Here is a 23,665-nt window from a genome sequence, read left to right as displayed (position 1 = left end):
TGTTCTTTCTTAATGGATTTGTGTGTGTGCTGGGATTCAAACTTTATTCTTTTCCTTTCCGCTGAACTCTCTCAGGTCTCCTCTGCATGGGCTTTAACCCTGTTGACCAAGGATGTTGGTTGGCTTGGGCCCACTAATGGCTCTGGTACACAGGTGCACAGACAAAGGTCAATCCTGGGTGTTTGGAGGATTTGTAAAGTTCCCTATGACTGTCTTACCTCCCAGAACTCTGTTAAATCTCTGGCTAGTCTGCCTATTCATTACTTGTCCCAAAAAGGCTAGCAGCCTCAGGCTGACAGAGCCGCTTGCCCGCTCTTTTCACCAGCCACTGAGATTACCACTTAAAACAACACAAGCAAGATCCTTCAAGCAGCAAAGCTAATTGTTTTCACAAACTACCTTGCCCTGGTTGAACTACTGCATAGGGCTAGGGGCAGCCCCAGGCAAGAAGATCTCAGGCTCAACTATTATTCTTACTTGAAGTTCAGTAGTTTTCATGAATAAACATGTCTCAGTGTGCTGTATACCTTTGGTCAGATTCCAGAGCACTGAATGGTGGTTGTTTTAAAAAATGCATTTACCCGGCTTTTTAGTTGCTTTGGGGGAACTTGATTTATTTCCTCATTCTGTCGTGCAGCTGTAGTTATAGTTTCAGTTATCTTTTAAATAGATTTAAACAATAAGAAAAATTCTTATAGGTTTACCCACATAGCTGCCATTTCCAGTGCTCTTCATTCCTCTGTGTAAATCTGTATTTCAGTCTGGTGTCATTGCCCTACCTGAAAGATTTCCTGTAATGTTTCTTGTGGTGTGGGTCTGCTGGTGATGAATTCTTCCAGCATCTATATTTCTAACAATGTCCTTTGTATTTGAAAGATATTTTCGTCAGATGTAGAATTCTAGGTTGACAGCTTTATGCTTTGAGAATTTGAAAGATTTGCTTTATTGCCTTCCGGTTTGCATTTTTTTTCAGATGAGAAATATTTTCCCTCTTATCTTGATTCCTCTCTGGGTAGTATTTTATCCTTCTCTGGTTGCTTTTAAATTTTTATTTTCATCAGTGATTTTAAGCAATTTGATTATGTGCCTCGGTATAGTTTTTTTCATGTTTCTTGCACTTGGAATTTTCTGAGCTTCTTAGATCTGTGCGTTTTTAGTTTTCATCAAATAATTTTTCTCTCCACCCCTCCTCTCCTTCAGGAACGCCAATGTTACAGACTTATTAGGCTGCTGGAAATTGTTTCACAGCTTACTAATGCTCTCTTTCTTCTTTTCAGTGTTCTTCTCTGTTTCATTTTGGACAGTTTTTATTGCTGTCTTCAAGTTCACTAATCTTTTATTTTTTGATATTAAAACTGCCAGTAATTCCATCCTTTTTTTCCCCTGTAATCTCAGACATTGTAATTTTCATCCCTAGAAGTTTGACTTGGATCTTTTTCTATATCTTCTATGCCTTTACTTTTAAAATATCTGAAACATAATTATAATAAGTTTTATAATGTCCTTGTTTGGTAATTCTAGCATCTATTTCAGTTCTGTCTCAGTTTCCATTGATTGACTTTTCCTCCTTTTTTTGAATTGTATTTTTCTGCTGCTTTGCATACTTGGTATTTTTAAAAATTTTTATTGGGTGCCAGATACTGTGATTTTCCCTTGCTGGATACCAGATATTTTTGTGTTCCTATAATTATTCTTGAGTTTGGTTACCAGTAATGTTAGTTTATCTAAAAATGATCCTTTTGAGTCTTGATTTTAAGATTTGTAAGGAGGAACCAAAGTCTTGTTTACTATAGGGTTAATTATTCCCCACTACTAAGGCAAGACCCTTCTGAGTATAGTTGACCCTTGAGCAACATGGGTTTGAACTGTGAGGATCCACTTATACATGGATTTTTTTCCAACAATAAATGCTACACTACTGCATGATACATGGGTGGTTGACTCTCTGGTTGTAGAACTGCAGATATGGGGGACCAACTATAATTATACACGGATTTTTGACCATGCAGAGAGTCAGCGCCCCTAACCTCCACGTTATTCTAGAATTAACTGTATTTGCAACGACTTTTGGCATTATCTGGAATTAAGCCAGACTTCACAGATTAAGGACACAGTCTTTCACAAGATTGCCATTATTTCAGACATTAGCTGCAAGCTCAGGGGTCCCTAGACCACCCATACTTATGATTAACTGGATACAAATATGTGAGATCCCACTAACCCATCAGATTTGGTAATTCACCAGAATGATTCACAGAACTCAGCAAAGAACTATACAGTTAATCCTTGAACAATATCAGTTTGAACTGCTCAGATCCACTTCTGTGTGGATTATTTTCAGTAAATATGTACCGCAGTACTATGTAATCTATAATTGATTGAATCTTAGTTAGGAAACTGCAGTTCAGAGGGCTGACTCTAAAGTTATGCACAAATTTTCTACTGTGCAGGGGTTGATTCCCCAACCCCTTCATTGTTTCAGAGTCTACTGTATTTGTGATCATAGTTTTATTGTAACAAAGGAGAAACAAATCAGGAGTAGCCAAAACAAGAGACACATAGTGCCAGGTCTGGGAGGGTCCCAAACAAGGAGCTTCTGTGTCCTCAGGGACATGTCACCTTCCCAGTACATTGATGTGTTTCAGTGTGCACCGAGTAAGCTCCTGAGCTTCTGTGTCCTGAGTTTTTGTTGAAGTTTCCTTGCTAGGCACGAATGATTGAATCATTGGTCATGTGAATAGACTCGATCTCTATCCCCTCCTCACGCCCCAGAAGTCAGACTGATTGATATCATTTACCTCAGAGCTCCAACCTCTGATCATATGGTTGATTTTTCTGAAATGGCCAGCCCCCACCCTGGGTCATCTTGATAGCAAAAATATCTAGGAGCTTATCATGAGTTACCAAATTGACATAGACCATCAGGGTACACCAGTAATAACAAAGGCACTCCTGTCATTTAGAAAAATTCCAAGGATTTGAGGCTACCTCCCAGGACCAGGGGCAAATGTCAGTCAGAGTCTTTATTATACAGTAATACCCTATCCAGTGCCCATGAATTATGAGGTTTTTCTAAATCTGGATTTTGGGAATGGACACTGTTCCCAGACCTGAGTGTCGGATAATGCTCCCAGTATTCATTTCAGGCATTTCCTTCACTGGCTTCAAGAAGTTTCCTCAAACACATTTGCTAATCATAACACTGCTGAACACCGGATGGGACCTTCTGCAGACTTGTGGCTTTCTCTCTCTACAGTTTTCTCTTCTCTGATACTCTGTGCTGTGAATTCTCACTCCTTTGGTTTTTCTGGATTTTCGATTTTGTCTCCTCAACTCAGGAAATCTGCCAGCCTCTGCCTGGATTCTCCCTTCCTGCTCTTGAGTTTGGAAACTTGTCAGGCATAACCTGGGCAGTCACAGAGCTCATCTTGTTTGTTTCCTGTCTCTCGAGGATCACTGTCCTTCATTGCCTGAGATTCCATATCTCGGAAATCATCGTTTCATGTGTTTTGTGAGATTTTTTTGGTTGTTTCAGGCAGGACCATAGTCTTGTTCTCTTTTCTCCATCTTGGCCAGAAGTGGAAATTTTTAAATTATATTTTAATCTGTAAGATCTCTCTCTCTCTGTTCTTTACTCCAACCCCCATTCCTTTGTCCCTCCTTGATAACATTAGGTTTTAGTCACATTTTTTGACAAGATAATTTTTTTTCTTACTGATTGTAATCTGATTTGGAATAAAAAGGAGATATTTTGCTAGATAACAGGATAAATATCTCCTAAACAGATTACTGTAATCTAGCAACAGCAGCCTAAGGTTTTTATGGTCTATATCAATTCAGTTATAGAAATACTTGAGCATCTCACTCAACATCATCACCTTCTCTCTCTCTAGTTTACCAGGATTTACAGTCTATTGGATTTCAACACCATTTCACTGTTTCTCACTCTGTTTACTTGTCTCTTTATCTGTCTTAAGATTCCATGGTTTTACCATTAAAATTACTTTTTTTTAAAACATAATTCTAGTTCATTTTTCTATTTTACCCTCTTTTGTGGTAGCCTGACAAAATGTAAACCCTGCTTAAATCTACCTCTCTCTTTAAAAGTATTTTTTTTTAAATTTATATACAGTAAACCCACCTTTTTTGGAGTACACTGCCAAGAGTTTTGACAAACGTAGGCAGTTACGTTACTACCACTGTCACAATCAAGATACAGAACAGTTCTGTCACTCCAGAAAATTTGCTGGAGTACCTCTAATGTCTGGTACCACTGATCCTTGGTCCCTGTAGATTTTGCAGACTGTCCTATAATCGGAATTATACAGTATGTAGCCTGATTTTCAGTCTGGCTTTTTTACTTCTCATAATGCCCTTGGGCTTAATCCGTGTTGTTGTAAGTATTATTAGGGAGGAAATAGTCTTTTTGCTCTATTCATCTTAGGTTCCTCGACTGGGGCCCTGTAAATTGGCCAAAGACTAATTAATTAACAAGAGGCATATTTTGGGGTGGCATATTCTGGTACCCCTCAGTATCAATGTCGTTCATTTTTGTTGCTGTGTTGTGTTCTGTTGTATGTATGAACCACAGTTTATCCATTCACCTGTTGATGGACATTTGGGTTGTTTCTATTTTTTGGCAACTGTGAGTAAAGCTGCTATAAACATTCATGTATGAAATTTTGTGTGAACTTGAGTTTTCATTTCATTTCATTTGGGAGTGGGATAGGTGAGCCATATTGTATGTTTCACATTATAAGGAACTGTGAAACTGCTTTCCAAAATGCCTGCAGTATTTTGCATTTGTCAAGTACAAGAATTCTTTTTTTTTTGCCAGCTGTTATTTCTCCTCTTTTGTTTTTAATTTTTGCCATTCCACTAGTTTAGTGGTTTTAAATTTTGTGATTTTAATTTGTGTGTTTCTTTTCCCACTTAAAAAATATGGTGGTGGTTTTCTTATTGTTGACTCCTGAGAGTTTTTCATGTATTCCGAATATAAGTACTTTGGTAGATATGTAACATTTAAAAATATTTCCCCCCAGTCTATGGTTTATCTTTTCATTCTCTTAACAATGGCTTTCATGGAATAAAAGTTTTTAGTTTTGTTGAAGTCCAGTTTATTAATTTTTGTGGAGCATGCTTTTTATATCTAAGAACTTATTGAATAAACATATCACATTTTCTCCATGTTTTCTTCTAAAAGATTTAGAGTTTTATGTTTTATATTTAGGTCTGTGATCCATTTTTAGTTAATTTTTCTTTATGATTGTGAGGCATAGTTTGAAGTTTTGTTTTTTTTTTTCCCATTTGTATGTCTAGTCATTCCAGTACCAGTTGTCAGAAAGACTATCCTTTCTTCATTTGCTAACCTTTGCACCTTTATCAAAAGTCAGTTTATACCTGTGTGGATCTAATTCTTCTTTCATTCTTTTTTTTTTAATATGGAATGCTTCATGAATTCACATGTTATCCTTGTGCAGGGTCCATGCTAATCTCTGTGTCGTTCCAATTTTAGTATGTGTGCTGCTGATGCAAGCACCTCCTTTCATTCTTAACTTTCATCCAACCCTAAAAATGGGTGAAGACAAAAAGAGTAGCATAGTCATGGGTCTCATTTTAGATTCATGACCAGTACCATTAAGGAAGCTCGGAGAGCAACCTGGCAGTCCTTCCTTGTCCACGGTACATTCCTACTCTCCTTGATGAATTTTTGTACATGACCTTTTTTTGTACGCCACCTCTCCTTTCCTCATTTTCAGCTAATGACCTAGCCCCAATTTCCCTGAATAAATAGAGGCAATCAGAAGACAATGTTCATGCAGTTCCATCCAGTAACTTACTAGTACCTGTACATTTTCTTTCCTGAGCTTCCAGGACACCATTCTTTCTTGGTTCTTGCCCTGCAGCCTTCTGACTTGCCACCTCCTCTTCCCATCATATTCTGCACCCCAGTAAAGGGCATTCCAGTCTTCTGCTTGCCCAGGCAATAAATTCAGAATCACCTTTTTTTAAAAATTATTTTATTTTATTATTTTATTATTATTTTGGTGGGGGAGTAATTAGGTTTATTTATTTACTAATTTATTTTAATGGAGTTACTGGAGACTGAACCCAGGACCTCGTGCATGCTAAGCAGCAGAATCATCTTTTGACTTTTTTTTTTTCATGTCTTGCATCAAATAGTGGCAAATACTGTCATTTTTCCCTTCAAAATATATCTAGAATCTGGCAACTTCTCACCACTCTTTGAACTGTTAACATTTTGGTTCAAGTTCACAGTCTCTTGCCTGGATTACTTTTATTATGTCTGTCTGATTTCCTTTCTTCTATTCTTGCTCCTTTACCATCTATTCTTTACAGAGAAAGTTGGAGAGATCTGTTGAAATAGGTCAAAAGTAAAAGCAAGGTCCTATGGTGGCCTACAAGACCCTGTGAAATCCAGCTGTATGCCATCACTTTGATCTCAGCTCCTACCAACCTTGCTCACTTTGCTTCAGCCACACTGGATGCAGGGGGTAGGGGGTGGGGAGGGGGTGTGTTTTACTCTACAAATATTCAGTGAGTGCCTAGGATGTTCCAAGCATTTGGAATATAACAAGAACAGAACAAGAGAGAGGCCCTACACCCTTGAAGCTTATCTTAGAGGCAGGAGACAGTTAGTAATGATAAAGCAGGGTAAACATTCAAATATTTGTTTAATATTGTTATATAAAGGATAAATGAGACTTTTTGGTCTACTCCCTTCTAAGAGTTTACAGTCTAATTGGAGAGCTCAAATACACACAGTGGGGCTTTTACAATACATTTTCTTATTATTTAAGTAAATGAGGTGTTTCGATTTTCACATTCTTTCCATTTGTGATAATTTGATTACCATAAATCAAATTCTGCCACTGATGAACTCTTTATTCCACTTCAATCTGCTTTTGCCCAGGACTTTAGAAATTACCAATATACATTGCCAGTAGTTCAAGGTTTGGTGGTTGATATGGAAGTTCGGAAAACCAGCATCAAAATTCCCAGCAACAGATACAATGAGGTAAGATTTACCATGAAGGCATATTTTTCATAATTGAATATCACAAATGAAGATGAAAAACACATGATTACATATAAATTTTAAATTAATTGACAGTGAAATCAGTTCATAATATTATATGACTTAGATCAATGACAGAATTTCATAACAGAAAGCTAAGATGTTAAATTTGTGACTGACTTAGTAATTAGTTGTATCATTTGTTACGTTTTGGCCTTTTGATGCTATGATAATCAGTGACAGATTTGCATTTTGATTGAGGTATAAAATTTATAATTTTAGTGGTGGGATCTTCTTGTTTTTCCCTCTTGCTGTAAGTATATATCATTTTTGACTCTCCTTCATGTTTAAGCACAACTCACCTGTAAGTCCCAAAATGACTTTTAAATAAGATTTTGAAAGCGAATGATTACGTCTTGAATTAAGTTGTATTTTGTAACTAAAATGAAATTGCACATGCTATATACACATCAGTAGAATTATATAAACAATGTTCTTGCCTGTTTGCTATGTGAAGTAGTTCTTGAATTTAAAAATTTCTTAAAATCATTTCGAAAATGTCTAACAGTAATCATTGTGATTTAAAAGAAAGACTTTAAAACTGAGTTTGATATAATGTTAAAATTTGTTGTTTTATTAGGCAGGGTGTTAATTCCCCAATTATTGATTCCACTGCCTCTTGGTGTAAAGTAATTTCTTTCTTCCTCTTTTTTTCCTTTCTTCCATTTTTCCTTCTTCATTTAGCCATTTATTCACTTATTCATTTGTACATTCAATAAACATTTTGTACTTGATATACACTTAAAATCACACAAATGTTTTACTGGACTTATAAACTCAGAACTCAGTGTTATTATTTGACAATGACCTATTTGACGAAAGCCTTTAGTCCATGTCTTTCTAATGGTTTCTTTTAGGACACTAGAAAATAGTAGTTAGAATGTGTGCTTAATTTTTTCTGGGATACAGTCAGCAGTTTTTAGCTATTAGATAGTCTTTCCTTGGAATATCAAATAGGAATAGATATACTAAACCTAGGTAGAGTCAGATCTTTAAAGTGGACTATTTTTATGTAATTTGTGCTCTAAATAGTCTTTTAAAAGAGACTGTACTTTGAAAACTTGACTTATTTCTCATATTTGAAGTTTTATTATCTGTTTCACAAACACCTATTAAATATATTCTGTGATAGGAAATGCAAAGATTAGTAAGATATTATGCTTACCTCTGGGAGTTTATTGTCCAGAAGTGAGATGATCACATGTCATCCCCAAGCGGGTAACATACATTGCTATCCTTAGTGTTTGCAAGATGATGCTTTGTGTTTGTAATTGGATTCATTTATGCATATAATCTATAAAAGCTATAAGGCCCCGATAATTATTTTAGTACTTGGTTTAGGACATTCATGACAACAACTGACATTCATATTATCTGTCTTTATTTGAATTCTGCTTGCTAGGTTGTGCTGGGTTAGAAATCTTTGTTCAAAAACAGTAACTGTATTTCTTGTCATTTATTACATTTCATTTTCAGTAAATCTTACCAATTGCATATCACTTATTTTTCTTATTTGATTTATCTGACTACCCTTCTAATTCAATTTTGGTTTCAAGTCTAATTTTCTCTCTCACAAACTTGGACAGTTGAATTGCATTATAAGAATCTAAGAATTCTGCTTCACTTTATAGTTGAAAAGGTAATTTCTTATGCATGATTTCATTTAAACACCACACTATCCCACTTTTCCTCTCATTCATTTTTCTTCATCTGTACCTTTATAGTTTTTTTTATCATTTCCCTAAACTATGTTTTCTTTTGCTTATAGTCTTTGCACAAACTATTTCCTTATTATTGCACACTTCTCCTACTCTTCATCTCCATAACCCTTATTCATTTTTCAGGTTTCAGTTTAGATATCATTTTCTCAGTAGGCTTTCATTTTTTCCACATAATTATTCCAGATAGTCTTTGATTTCATTTCATTTCATTCCACACCTCCTATGTGTAATGCTCACTACATTTGTATTATTGTATTATTTATTTGTATTATTCAGTATCTATTTTCTCTACTAGACTTTTAGTTCCATGAGGGACTATGTCTGTCTTGTTTACCACTGTTATCAGTAGCCATCTACCTAGTACAGAGCAATTGCACAAGAAGTGTATATTGAATGAAGACATGAAACGGAACTAAATATAAACAATGTAAAATATAAAAATATAAAAAATAAATAATATAAAAATAAGTAAAAGATAAAGTAATATGAAAATAAGTGCTGAAAGTTATTGGAAGTTTACTAAAGGTTCATAGAAGGGAGACCTCTGATAAATGGAGCAGTCAGGAATGTTCCTTTATTTCTGATTGGTCCTGAATCCCTAACAGCCAGAGCAGCACATTCCATGTAGATGTTTGTAAACGTTCATGTAAATGTCAATGTTTTGTAAATGTAAATGAATGAAAGATCTGAAACAGACAGTGAGGGATATTTCGGCACTAGAAAATGAAGGATGGAAAATGACTGGAAAGAAGAGTGTGGGAAATAACTGGTGGAAAAGGGGATAGATACCAGCCTACATAAAAGTTAGTAAAGCACCAGGAATGAGCATGTCTGGTAGGGAGGGTGAGAGATAGCAGCCTGCCTACAGCTGACTGGGAAATGAAGTTGTGCAAAGAGACTGCTGGATTTCCAGAGGCCTTCAAAAACCAGGCAAAGGAGTCTAGACTTCAATATGATAACTTGTTAAGAGATTTTACAGGTTATAAAGCAGAAAAGTGACTTAATGAAAGTAGAATTTTAGAAAACTGCATTTTGGCAGCTATATGTAAAATGTGGAGAGAAGGGACCTCTAAGTGTTGACTGAAAAGAAAATGCACAACCTAAAAGTTGAGAATTATGCTTTATTTGGTGGCGTTATTGAGAACTGTTGCCCAGGATACAACCAAGAGGTGAGGAAGGAATCAGGATATATAGGAGTTTTTGCAGGGAAAAAAATACCCTATGTAGTCAAATATCAAAAGATTACTGCTAATTACAAAAACCAGACATCTCAAGTTAATGATTTTAGAGCTTTTCTATGTATGAGAAGATGCTAGATTCAGGACTTATTGAAATTATTCCTTGATATGCATCTTAACTATCTAGGGCTGGTATCCTGTTTTTCTCCATTCTGATTTCCCCTTGGGGTGCATCATTGGTGCTGGCTGCAGTGGTTGATGGCTTGATGGTGGGCAACATTCTTCAGTTACTGAAATGGCAGGCAATATTTTTTTGTCCACCTAAGGAAAGACTTTAAGCCTAGAAGGCTAGAACAAGAGAGTATTTCAGAGAGCATGGAAATTTTAATAAATGAAGTAGTCATTGTATATAAATTTCCTGATCTCCTTCATGAAAGCCATTCAAGATCTCTGTTGGTTTAGGTAACCCTACTCATGTTCTTTTTTGATGTTGTTGTTGTTGTTTGTTTGACTGATTGATTGATTGATAATGGAGGGACTGGGGAGTGAACCCAGGACCTCATGGATGCTAATGCTCTGCCTCCCCACGACCCTACTCATGTTCTTATAATGAGATTACTTTGACCATTGTGTTAAATAACATTTATTGACGGTTCAGTATGTACCAGGCACTATTCTAAGCTTATATATATCTTCACACTATCTCTATGCAATGAGTAGGGTGAATACCTTTTTACAGACGAGAAAATTAAGGCACAGAGCTAGCAAGTGTTGGAGCTGGAATCAGACCCAGACAATCTGATTCCAGTGTCCCTACTCTTAAACACTATGCTAAACTGATTTTTATAGACATCAGTTTAACAATTACCAGTCTTATTTTAGGATCTTTACAGACAGAGGTAATCAAGTTTAAATGAGGTCATTAGGGTGAGCCCTAATCCACTATGGCTGGTGACTCTATAAGAAGAGGAAATCTGGATGCAGACAAGCATAAAGAGATGCTATGAAGAGACATGGGGAGAAGATGGCTGTTTGCTAGTCATGGAGAGAGGTCTGGAACAAATCTGTCCTTTTATAGCCCTTAGATGGAACCAGCTCTGCTGACATCTTGATTTTGGACTTCTAGCCTCCAGAATTGTGAGACTTGAAACTGCCAGACTTGCCAACCCCATAGCCATTGCACCAGCTGTTCTAAGTGCCTGTAAGTCTCTTCCTTAGATATTACCGTGCGTTTCCCTCACTTTCAGTAAGGCTTCCCCTTACTATCCTATATTAAATGGCACCCACCAGTACTCCTGGTCTTCCTTATTGCTTTAATTTTCTGTATAGCACTTACCAATGTCTAACATTTTATGGTATTTTACTTAATGTATTTTGTTTATTGTTTTTGTTGCCTCCTCCTATACACATAAGTTCCATGAGGGAAGATTTGTTTATTGACTACTGAATAAACCAAGTACTAACACAGTGCCTGGTACACATTAGATATTTATTGAGTATTTGCCAAACGAATGAGTGAAGGTTTATAGTTAATGATATGTAGATCCATAGGCCTGGAAGGTGGGTGCCAGCTTCTGGACACAAGTGGACCCCAGCTAAATGGAAGGACAAATATTTATATCTTTCCTAAATATCTCCAGGAAAGGATATTGCTCTGCCTGTTCCATTATTACTCATCTCTGTGTTCCTTTCTCAGTTCTGTTTTCTCTTCCTTCACACATGCTTTTCTCTTTATCCAAAGTGTTCTTCCTCTATACCTGATTTCAAAGCCAATTCAGATGTTACATTCTTTAGGAAACTTTCCTAGGATTCTTCATTCTCCAGATAATACCACTCTTTCTTTCCTCTGTTTGCCATCTTTCTTTATTCATGTAACATGTGTAACTGATGAACGTGAATCCTCTCCTGCTCTGAATTTTTGAGTTCTTTGTGGGCAGAGAGTATGTCTTTCATTCTTCGTTGTATCCTTGGTGCAGTGGTTCACTTTTAGAGATTTTCCATGCTTCTGCAGTGGAGCTTCCTACTGAAACTCCTTGTCAGTTGCTTGATAAGAATGTTTATAGAATTAAATCGTTAAAACTTATTTTATTAGACGCCTGATCTGTGGACCACTGCAACTATTAGTGAACCAAAATTTTTTTTAATTGTTCTAACAACAATTACTTTTTAGTAAAACTCCATGAGTAAGACAAATCCTCCAAATCAATGTATGATTTCCTTATTAATATATTCAGCAAATATTTATTGAATACCTGCCATGAGGAAGTCCTTACATGTTATACACAAACGGTAGCTGTTCCTCAAGGCTCTGCTTGAACTTCTCCTTTACAGATCCTTTCCACTCCAAATCAAGATAAACTGTCATTTTTAAAATGTGATCTCTTAGAGAGGAAATTGAAGGGAATGGCATATTAATTCAGAGATGGATTAGATGTTATAAATCCTCACTGGTTCCTCCAGCACAACCATTCCCAGACTGTATTCTTTTAATTGGTCTATGTGAGTGGTTAGACTCTGGAGGTGGGAAACACAGGAAAATAAAGCTTATGTACTGCTTCACTTGCTAGGTTAAAATGGTTCTTTCATGCTAAGACCTGTGTAGAATTTAGCTCAGTGCCTGGCTCATGGTTGGTGCTTCATAAATGTTAGTTATTTTGCACCTATTGTTGTGATAGAAGTTTCCCTTCATTTTATCAGTATGTCATTGTCACTAATTTGTGAGTGCGTAGGCATGGTCTGAATCCCATTATCTCATAGGATGTACTCAAATGAATTATTTGCTCCTGATTTTAAGGTTGCTTTATAATTTTATAAGCAGGGTGGAGGAGATAAGCATTCAAATTTTATTTAACAAACACTTACACAGTGTTTATTATGTTCTTGGTGCTGTTCTAAGGACTATATAAACATTAATTCATTTAATTCTCACAACTATATGAAATAGTTACTTTATTATCTCTGTTTATAGAGGAGGAGACTGGGACACAAAGAAATCAAGTAACTTTCCTAATGGCATATAGCTTGTTAGTAGCAAAACCAGGACTGAGATACAGACAGTCTGGCTTGAGTCCTTGCTATTAACCAAATCCAGGGCTGAATGTAGATGCCATATAAAAAATACAAAGAATGTGCTAAAGCAGTTCAAAGAAGGGAGTGGTCACATTAGTGTCTGATAAGGAATTTTAAAAGGCTACATGCCAGAATTGGTGTTTTTGCTAAGCCTTGATTTGGTGGGGTGGGGGTAGCTTTTTCAGGTTCTTGGATATGGGAGATGAAAAGGGAGGTGAAATAACAGCATGTGCTGAAGCTCAGAGACGGGAAATGGTAGCCCATCAGGACGTGGTCCTGCTTGTACGGCTACAGTAGGAAGGGAAGCCAGACAGGAGAGCTGGTTTGGCGCTAGAGCCTAGGAAGCTTGTGATTTTTAGTGGACAAGGTGGAAAAGATGTGACATGATCAGAGCTGTGCTTTGGTAAATATGGAAACATTGTGTTTGTCGATGAAAAGTTAGTCAGTTGATCTAAGAAAGAAATGAAAATTTTTATTCAAGACAATAACCCAGGAACAGCAATCTCAGAAAGCTGTGAGAACTGTTCCACCCAACAGAAGTCAAATCACAGCTGTAAGGTTTTTGAGACAGGGCTGTGCATTAAATGACGTCTTATTGACAGTTTACACAATCCAAATCTATAAGAGATAGCCCCTTTACAAGATCAAGAAGGAATGTTAACTTTCAAGGTGTTGCCTTGTTGGAGCTAGGAGAATTGTGCTCCTTATGGGTGAGCAGGTGTTTCTGCTGATAGGGGAGGTTTGGTTGGTGCATAATGGAGATATACAATGCACAGTAGAAGGGAGAGGAGGCCGAAGGGCAGAGAGAATTTTTTTTATGTTTAAATTTTTCTTGTCCTGCCATGAAATAAGAATTTTATTTCACATGTGGAATGAATCAGAGCTATTAGAGACTGACTGTAGATAAAACAGCTATACAGTTTTTATTATGCCCAGGAAAGAGGTAATTGATCTTGAACTATGGTGAAGATAGGGATAGATCAAGAGATACAGAATTTGAATTGACAGAGCAGATAAATGGCACAACTAAAATGGAAAGTCAAGTATTTATATCATCATATGACAAGTGTACATTTATTTTATGTTCAGTAAATTCCTTTGAATATCTGGGAAATTCTCCTCCTAGTGTAAATGAACATGATTTTAAGAGAAAAAAATCTGCTCATTCATTTCCAAAGAAAGATGATGTTTTAAAAATCTCATTGGGCTTGAAATTGACACCCAGGGAAATAATTTTTATAGTGGCTAGCTAATTTATTCAGAACATCTGAGTTGAAAATATTTTTAATCTGCTCAGTGTAGACAAAATTAGAAATCATTTCAGCCTAATGATTTGGAAGAAATGATGGATATAATATTTTTTAATTGCTATGTGATTGTGTCAGTGTCTTTCATGTGTTACAAATGTAACTTGCAAACAAGAACCTAAATAGTCTATCTATTGACTTCCCTAAGTAGGCGTCTTCCAGCTGACTTACCTTTTTGCAAAAGATTTATTTAAAGCAATCTTTGGAAAACCCTGATAGAAGTGGTGTGTTTTAATAAGTTAAAAAAAGTTAGTGTGAAAGGAATATTCAGTTATTGTTTGAATGCCTTTGGTGATACAGTAATGTATTAAAATATTAACTTTCAAGAGTTATAAACATAACAATGTCAATCCAAGAGATGATGATAGTATCTTAGAATTGTATTGATACAATGCCTAGAAATAAGTTTAACCGAGGAGATAAAAGACTTGAAACCGGAAAAATACAAAACGTTGAAAGAACTTGAAGACTTAACTGAATGGGAAGACATATCATGTTCATAGATTGGAAGACTTAATATTTTTAACATGTTAATACTGTTCATAGTGATCTACAGATCCAGTGTAAGCCCTTTCAGAATTCCAATGACCTTTTTTTGCAGAGATGGAAAGCCAGTACTCAGATTCATTTGGAATTGCAAGGGACCCTGAAGCCAAAATAATCTGGTAAAAGAAAAAACTGGAGCCTTCACACTCCCCAATTTCAAAACTTACTACAAGGTTACAGTAATCAAAGCAATGTGGTACTGTCCTGCAACAAAATTAAGATTACTGAAATAAATTCATACATTTATGGCCAGTTGATTTTGACAAGGGTGCCAAGATCATTCAATGGTGAAATAATAATGTTCAACAAGTGGTACTGGGACAACCGGATATCCACATGTAAAAAGAATGAAGTCATATCCCTACTTCAAACCATAAAAGAAACTCAAAATGGATCAGGGACCTAAATATAAGAGCTAAAGCCATAAAGCTCTAGGGAAAAAAACATGAGGGTTGGTTTTCATGACCTTGGATTTGGCAATGGCTTTTTAGATATGACACCGAAAGCATAAGCAACAAAAGAAAAAACAGATAGACTGGACTTAATAAAAATGGAAACCATTTATTCATCCAAGACATTAACAGGAAAGTAAAAAGACAACCTATATAATGGGAGAAATATTTGCAAGTCATATATCTGATAAGGGTCTGCTCTATAGATCTAGAATATAAAAAGAACTCTTACAACTCAACAGCAAAAGACAAATACTCCAATTTAAAAATGAGCAAAGGACTTGAAGAGGCATTTCCTCCAAAGAAGACATACAAATGGCCAACAAGCAGTTGAAAAGATGCCTAAATCATTAGTCACTAGGGAAATGCAATCAAAATCACAGTAAGGGGCTACTTCACAGCTACTAGGATGGCCATAAAGAACAACAGCAACAACAGAAAATAACAAGTGTTGACAAGGTTGCAGAGAAATCGGAACGCTTATACGTTGCTGGTGGAAATTTTAAATGGTTCTTCCATTATGAAAAACAATTTCACAGCTCCTCAAAAAGTTAAACATAGAATTACCATATGACCCTGCAATTCCACCCATAGGTGTATAGTTCAAAGTACTGAAAACAGAAACTCATAAGAAGTACATGTACACACATTTTCATAGTAGCACTATTCATAGTAGCCAAAAGATAGACATAGCCCAAACATTCATGGATTGATGATCAAACAAACTGTGGTTAAACAAACAGAATGAAATATTATTCAGCCATAGAAAGAAATGAAATTGATACATACTGTACCATGGAGGAGCTCCCAAAACATTATGCTAAGTGAAAGAAGCCAGACACAGTGGTCACATATTATATAGTTCCATTTATATGAAATATCCAGAATGCAGACAGAAGGCAGATTGGTGGTTGGAGCAAGGAATGGGGAGAAACTGGTTAATGAGTTTGGGATTTTACTTTGGAGTGACAGAGATGTTTTGGAACTAGATAAAAGTGGTTGAAGAACATTGTGACTGTACTAAATGACACTCAGTTGTTCATTTTACAGTGATTAATTTTGTGTCATGTGAATTTCATCTCTGAATTTGTTTGAGTATAATCATACAGGAATATCAAAGGTATCAGAACACTCATCTGCTATTTTTCACACTCTGGTACTATAGTTTATAATGTAAGATGAAGAGGGGAGTAAAACAAAACAGAAGTTTTGAATTGGAGTTTCAAAAGATCAAATCCATTTTAAAGGGTTGGATTAGAAGCTTTAAGAAATAGATGTGGTATATTTATACAATGGAATACTACTCAGCCATAAAAACCGACAACATAATGCCATTTGCAGCAACATGGATGCTCCTGGAGAATGTCATTCTAAGTTAAGTAAGCCAGAAAGAGAAAGAAAAATACCATATGAGATCGCTCATATGTGGAATCTAAAAAACAAAAACAAACAAACAAAAACAAAGCATAAATACAGGACAGAAATAGACTCATAGACAGAGAATACAGACTTGTGGTTGCCGGTGGTGGGGAGGGTGGGAAGGGATAGACTAGGATTTCAAAATTGTAGAATAGATAAACAAGACTATACTGTATAGAACGGAAATATACACAAAATGTTATGATAACTCACAGAGAAAAAAAATGTGACAATGAGTGTGTATATGTCCATGAATGACTGAAAAATTGAGCTGAACACTGGAATTTGACACAACATTGTAAAATGATTATAAATCAATAAAAATGTTAAAAAAAAGAAATAGATGGCATGAAGGAAAAAATGGGAAATAAAAACAAGTAAATAAATTATCATTAGCCTATTCCAACCTGAAGCCAAATTTTAGCATCAGGATAATATAAGGTTGGATTTGTTTACTAGATACAAAATGGTGGCCTGTGAGGTTTTTATCAGATTAGATTCAGAATTACCACCTTAAATTTCTTAATAAGAATAAAGCAAAATAGGGGTAAGTGATTTCATTGAAGATCTAAAACACAAGTTAGTAAAACTAAGAAACGCTGGAGTTGATATATTTGTAGAGGAAAGTCCTCTTTTATATGGATGTGGAAAGAGAAGGCAAGATACATTAAATATGGGATGTTCTTTTGACTTAGAATCTCAGTGTGTATGTTCTCTGAGAATCCAGAGGGTAGAAGAAACTATTGTAATTAGCTAAATTAATTTTAGTTACTTGAGTTCAGTACAGCAATAAAAAGACAAAAAAAAAAAAAGAATGCTAAATGTATCATATGCTTAGGTTGTAATACAAATCACCTGTAAACTATACAGAGAATTTTTGGATTCGTTGAATTTTTACTAATAATGACTGTGATGTTTCACTTTTTTTTCATTATTTGGTAGTTCCTTTGTCACTTTAATAAATAATAATATTCTGTTTTGTCTTTGAGAAGGTGAAGGAGTTGTACCACATCAGAGACACCAAAAAAAAAGCTCTTTCTTGGCAGAGTAAGAAGGTTAGCCCTCTTCTTTGATTGCAGATGATGAAAGCCATGAACAAGTCCAATGAGCATGTCCTGGCAGGAGGTGCCTGCTTCAATGAGAAGGCAGACTCTCACCTTGTGTGTGTACAGAATGATGATGGGAACTATCAGACCCAGGCTATCAGTATTCACAATCAGCCCAGAAAGGGTGAGTATTTGAGTTGAGTTTATGAGAATGGAAGCTTATACTGCACGTGGACAGTTGGATATCTCAGGCCCATAACACTGACTGTCTAGATAGGTGACCACAAACAACTTGATTAAATTAACCTTTCAGGCTTATTCTCTAGGATTATATTTACTACCCAAATAGCCAGACTTAGAGTTGTAAATGGAATAATTGTTATTGAGGGGAACATCTTGAAAATATTGCCTCAGGATATGACAGGGCCTGCATATTTGAAGGTGGGAGACTAGGCCCCATAGTGAGAATATACTTAGGTAGATTTAGAGCTTTTTGAATGACTGTGCCCAAAGAATGTTTAATTAATAGGTTGACACGATTCTGAAGGAAGTCTTCTAGGTTAGGTGATAACTCAGAATGTGGTCTCATCCCTTAGGAGATTGTAGAAATGCAGAATCTACACCCCAGATCTGCTAAATCAGAATTTGCATTTTAACATGATCGCGGTGTGATTCAACTACACATTAGAATTTAAGAAGCACTGCTCAACATGCCATTTCCTAAAGTGTGTTAATCAGGTTCTGTGAGTTTTTAAAATATTCACATAAGTAAAACTTTTGCTAATTACATTAGACTAAGAAAGTTTAAGCAGATTTCATTACTGCAGCATTTTTCAGAGCCTGTAACAAGCTGATGTGTATTGTGATCTTCCAAAGAGAGATTAGTGTCTAGGCCTTCTCAAATTTATTTGGCCATGAATCTTTTTTTCCATCAGAGTATTCCTAAAACTAGCTTTCTTCAGTATGCTTTGTGAAAGACTTCTCTAGTAGACATACTGTAGGTCATTGTCTTCAGTATGTTTTTTAAGTCATTTGTGTAGTAAAGATATAAAAGCATATGTATATTCAAATGTGATATCTCAAATAAATCAGATGATTAAATCCATTATGCTCCCTATTAATCAAATCATATCTAGACTATTTGAGTAAGTTCTGGATATTATTAAAGTAATTAAAGATGTCCTTTGATAAAACTGATTCAAGCAAGGCCTGTGAGAGGTTTGGAAACTAGGTCAAAGGGAGAGCTCTTGAATAAAGTATAAATGTTTAACCTGGAAAAAGTATAGACTGAAAGAGGGTGAAAAATAGCTATCTCTATTTTTAACATTTTCTGTTATGTGGAAATAAGATGCAGTTTTTTCTCTGTAGCTACAAAAGACCAAAGCCAGCACCAGTGGGTGAAAGTTACACGGATCTAGATTTGGGCTCAATTTGAGAGCAGGCTCTGTAACACTGAGAGCTATCCAGAAATAGAATGGGTTGCCTTGTGCTGCTGTGTCCTCCCTGTCACCAGGGGTCTCTGACAAAGGCTGGATGACCTACCCATTAGAGATACTGTAGAGCCAATGGTAGGAGGTTGGAATAGCACAGTCCAATTTAAGATGTGGAGAAATAATGACCATAGTGAAATTTTCATAAAGTTAAGTGTAATTAAATACCCTTTCTTTTATGAAGAGGTGTTTGACTTTCAAATAGGTATTTATTTTTTTAATGGCTCCACTTGGTAAGTAAAATAGTTGGCAACCATATCTTCATATTCAAAATATATTTGACCTAAAAAAACCAATGAATTAAATTAGGGGTCAGCATACTTTTTCTGTGAATGGCTAGCTGATGTATATTTTTAGGCTTTGCAGGCCTGTGGTCTTTATCACTAACACTCTGGCATCATACTTCAAAAACTGCCATAGACAGTATGTAAATGAATGAATGTGGCTGTGTTCAAATAAAATTTTATTTACAAAAACAGGCTGCAGGTCAAGCCTTAGTCTTGACCACTAAGATTTCTTTGCTTCTTGATTGAAGGAAAAGCAGAACAAAAATGGGAGAGTGCATCTTAAAACCTCATTCCCTAAGCTATCATAAGCACATGAGTTGTTGGTTACTTGTGTATTGTGGGGTATGCATTCAGTGTTTTTTGTTTTCTGTATGATGGTGGTTGGAGTCCCCAATTACCAAATATTTTATTGTTATTTTCACTCCCTCCATCACAGAGTCTTCTTCACTAAACTATTTCCATTGCTGTTTTAGTGACTGGTGCCAGTTTCTTTGTGTTCAGTGGCGCTCTGAAATCCTCTTCAGGATATCTTGCCAAGTCCAGTATTGTGGAAGGTAAAGAATGAGTTATTTACCGCATATACATTAGGTCAGTCCTAATTGTACAACTGAAAAGCAAGGGACATTAAAGTCATGATACTTTTGCCGTAGATTTCTGACTCCTGTTATTTAGTCAATAGCATGTCACTTCAGCTAATTAAGACTATCATAAGGGTGCTTGCCTCTCCAAAGAAGGGAGTAAGTGGTAGAGATTTCATGGAACACTGACATAAAAATCAAGAGATGGCCTTTCAGAGCTCTGGGATAAGGTACCCAAGGAGATGTAGTCTGAGTACAGATATATCATTGGGTGTGAATCTGTAAATATGTAGGTGAAGTTCAGCCCACAAGAAAGCTGCAGTCACCATGTGGTGACAGACTGGGATGCATTTGTTGCTGGTTTGCTATAATTAGACATGACACACATCCCAACAAGTTAATTAAGTGAAACTTAATGAAAGGCTAATGAGCATACTATTTATTTTCTTTCTCAATTATTCTTCACTGTATTTTGATCTGGTTACTCTTGTTGCATAATAAATTAACCCAGAATTTAATGTCTTAAAACTACTAATCATGCTCACTTATTCCTCTGGGTCTGCCTGTGACAGGGCAATGCAGGGATGGCTTGACCCTGCTCAGTGATGTATGGGGCCTCATTTGGGATGACTTGAAGGCTGGTGGTTACTTGATGGCTGGGAATTAGAACTGTCTGAAGATTTGTTGACTCACATGTCTGGAGCCTGGCCTGGTATGATTTAAAAACTAGGAGTGATGACTGGAGTCTTTACACATTGGACTCCTTAGCATGGCAGCCTTGGGACAGTTGGACTTCTTGCACAGTGGCTCAGGACTCCAACCAAGCACAAGTGTTCAGCACAAGGCAGAAGCTGCATTGCTTTTTATGACCCCACCTCGAAAGTCAGTGTCACTTCCCCCATACTCTGATGTTGGAAGTGGTCATAAGCCTGCCCAGATTCAAGAAGAGAGGAGTTAGACGCCACTTCTTGATGGGGAAATGGAAAGGTAGCATTGTAGAAAAGTACGTGAAATGGGAAATATTGTTGTCACCTTTGAAAAATACTATCTGCCAGATATGATGATAGGTTTTCATTTCCACAGTAGCTCACTCCAGCCCCGTAAGAGCAGTTCTTCCTGAGGGTGGATTCCACTGTGTTAATCGAAATTCTTAGGTTATCTTACGTATGTTGATAGATAATGACTTTGATCTCCTTTACTGTAAACTTAATGAAGAGTAAAGTACGCTAATATTTCACAACTAAATTTCACAGGTCTAACTACAAAGCAGAAATATGCTATTAAGAAATTAAGAAATCTAGGAATTAAACAGTTATTTGGCATTGACTAATTAATGCCTACATGATCAAGTATTGACTACATTTGAATTGTCTTTACAAGATGATTAAATAGCACCCCTTAAATGTTGTCGAACTAATACATTGAACTGATACAGATCCTTACAGATGCAAAGCGATGTATTTAAAAGTTACATTTATGTCTTTGGGTTAGGAATTTCTTAGGTCTTACATTTCACTGTGTGTGTCAATAGAGCAATTGGCTCCCTATTTATGAAATTCTTATTGAAGCTCTTTAGAATTTATTTCAGCTGACAAGATTTTGTATCAGTGAAGCAGGGTAATTGCTCAGCATGTGCCAACTTTCACTCTCAGTTTGAATGTTTGCCTTTGATTCAGGTAGGTAGCAGCCCCAAAATGGTTGCCATCTGTTGGCTGCATGGGAGCTCATGTAAAACACATGTGGTAGGTTTGCCTTATTGCTAGTCAGTAAGTCGATTTATTCCCCATCCCACTGCTGTTGTTTATTCAGTGGTTTATTTAACACACATTTAGTGGACATGCACTGTATGCCATCATAATAATGTGAGAGAGACAGAGGTGCAAACAAATAAATATGCCTCAAGCATGATAAATGCAACAGTGGAAACAGGAACAGAATGCTCTGTGAGTCCAAAAGAGGGATGTGACCATGTGTAAGTTTCCCTTTGAGCCATCTCAGGAGAAAGTAAAATCAACAGGCAAGTGTTTTAAGCAGAATCCATCTGGGCACTTGCTCCTCCTTAACACTTTCAATAAGTAAGAGGTTCAGCTCCAAGAACAAAACCTCTTAGTATCTGTCAGCTTTAGACAGCAGGGCAGATATTTACATTTAACCCTAGAGGGATTTGCTAGATCCCAGGTACCTGGTTTCATCTGCCCCTCTCCCTGGCTTTGTGTTGTTCCATCTGTATTGTCTTGGTTCTGGTTCTCAGATGGTGTTATGGTCCAGATCACGGCAGAAAACATGGACGCCTTGAGGCAGGCACTGCGGGAGATGAAGGACTTCACCATCACCTGTGGCAAGGCAGATGCCGAGGATCCCCAGGAGCACATCCACATCCAGTGGGTGGATGATGACAAGAATGTTAACAAAGGGTAAATGTGGAGAACTTCCCTACCTGTGGCATTCATTATGGGCTAGGCCCTAGGTTTTGTCTGTACTGGTGTTTTACAACTTTACTGTCAGCCCTGCCTAAGAAGAAGGACAGCTTTGTATACATAACATGGAATTTTAAATTTCTGGTTTCTTGGCTTAATTTCTGAAGGAGTTTCTGTGCACATGTATGAACGGAGGAGGTGGCGGAAAGGAGTTGATGAATCAGAACAATCCCTCTAAAGTTATTGAGATAATAGTAACACCTAAGACTATGGTTTACAAAGCACTTTTGCTAATATTGTTTCATTTGATAGAACAACTAGTGTTGTTATTTCCATATTACAGATGAGTAAATAAACACCAAAAGGCTAAAATCACTCCACAAAGCTAGGAAGTGGCAGGGCTAGGACTTAAAACCACGTCTCTGGGCTTCAGATCCTATACTCTTTCTAGCACATGGCAACTCTCGTCCAACGGTTCAGTCCAAAACCTTGGAGTCATCTCTGACACTTTTCTCTCATACCTTATACCTGATCCAGCAGTAAATCCTGTTTACTTTAAAATATATCCAGAATTCTCCCTCTTCTCACTGCCTCTGCTGCCATCATTTGGTCTGCATTACTGCAGTAGCCTCCAAATTGGTTTCTTTCTTTCCAGTCTTCGCCTCCTCCCTCCCCTCAACCTAATCTATTTCCAATACAGCAGCCAGAGCAATGTCACTTCTTTGCTCAAAACCCACCACTGGCTTCCAGCATCATTCAGGGTAAAAGCCAAAGTCTTTTCCAACTTACAGGGCCTCACACAGCCTGTGCTTTCCTCCCCTACTGTCTCACTTCTCAGAAGCAACACTTACCGTCTTGCTTAAACAGACTATCTGTACTTCTGCCCGCGGACCTTTGTACTTTGTTTTCTTAGCTTGTACTCTGTTCCTAGTTAGCTATGTGAGTTACTCCCTCACAGCCTTCAAGTTTTTTCTAAAATGTCATTTTCTCATTAAGGCCTTCCCTGGCCAGCTTACGACATTATAACCCTCTCACACATTTCTTGCTTCCCCCACC

At 36.7% G+C, this 23,665-nt stretch overlaps 1 protein-coding gene and 1 non-coding gene across 4 annotated transcripts in view; one reads left to right on the top strand and one right to left on the bottom strand.

Moving 5' to 3' along the window:
* The window catches only part of ZFYVE9 (zinc finger FYVE-type containing 9), a 131,508-nt gene that overhangs the window by 100,519 nt on the left and 7,324 nt on the right, over positions 1-23,665 (top strand). For 2 of the 3 annotated variants that reach the window (XM_031465123.2, XM_010984753.3), the window contains 4 exons: positions 6,935-7,039; positions 17,871-18,021; positions 20,088-20,168; positions 22,444-22,606. In XM_031465123.2, the coding sequence (XP_031320983.1) occupies positions 6,935-7,039; positions 17,871-18,021; positions 20,088-20,168; positions 22,444-22,606 (500 nt within the window). Of the gene's footprint in view, positions 1-6,934; positions 7,040-11,076; positions 11,548-17,870; positions 18,022-20,087; positions 20,169-22,443; positions 22,607-23,665 lie in introns of those variants that run through there. The other variant, XM_064493588.1, reaches the window with a different exon arrangement.
* Positions 5,436-5,539, bottom strand: LOC116157010 (U6 spliceosomal RNA). Its single transcript, XR_004140975.2, has one exon. It is a non-coding gene; the product is annotated as a U6 spliceosomal RNA (small nuclear RNA).

This window comes from Camelus dromedarius, chromosome 14, assembly GCF_036321535.1.
Source record: "Camelus dromedarius isolate mCamDro1 chromosome 14, mCamDro1.pat, whole genome shotgun sequence".
Taxonomy (NCBI): Eukaryota; Metazoa; Chordata; class Mammalia; order Artiodactyla; family Camelidae; genus Camelus; species Camelus dromedarius.
This window is presented reverse-complemented; position numbering and strand designations above follow the sequence as displayed.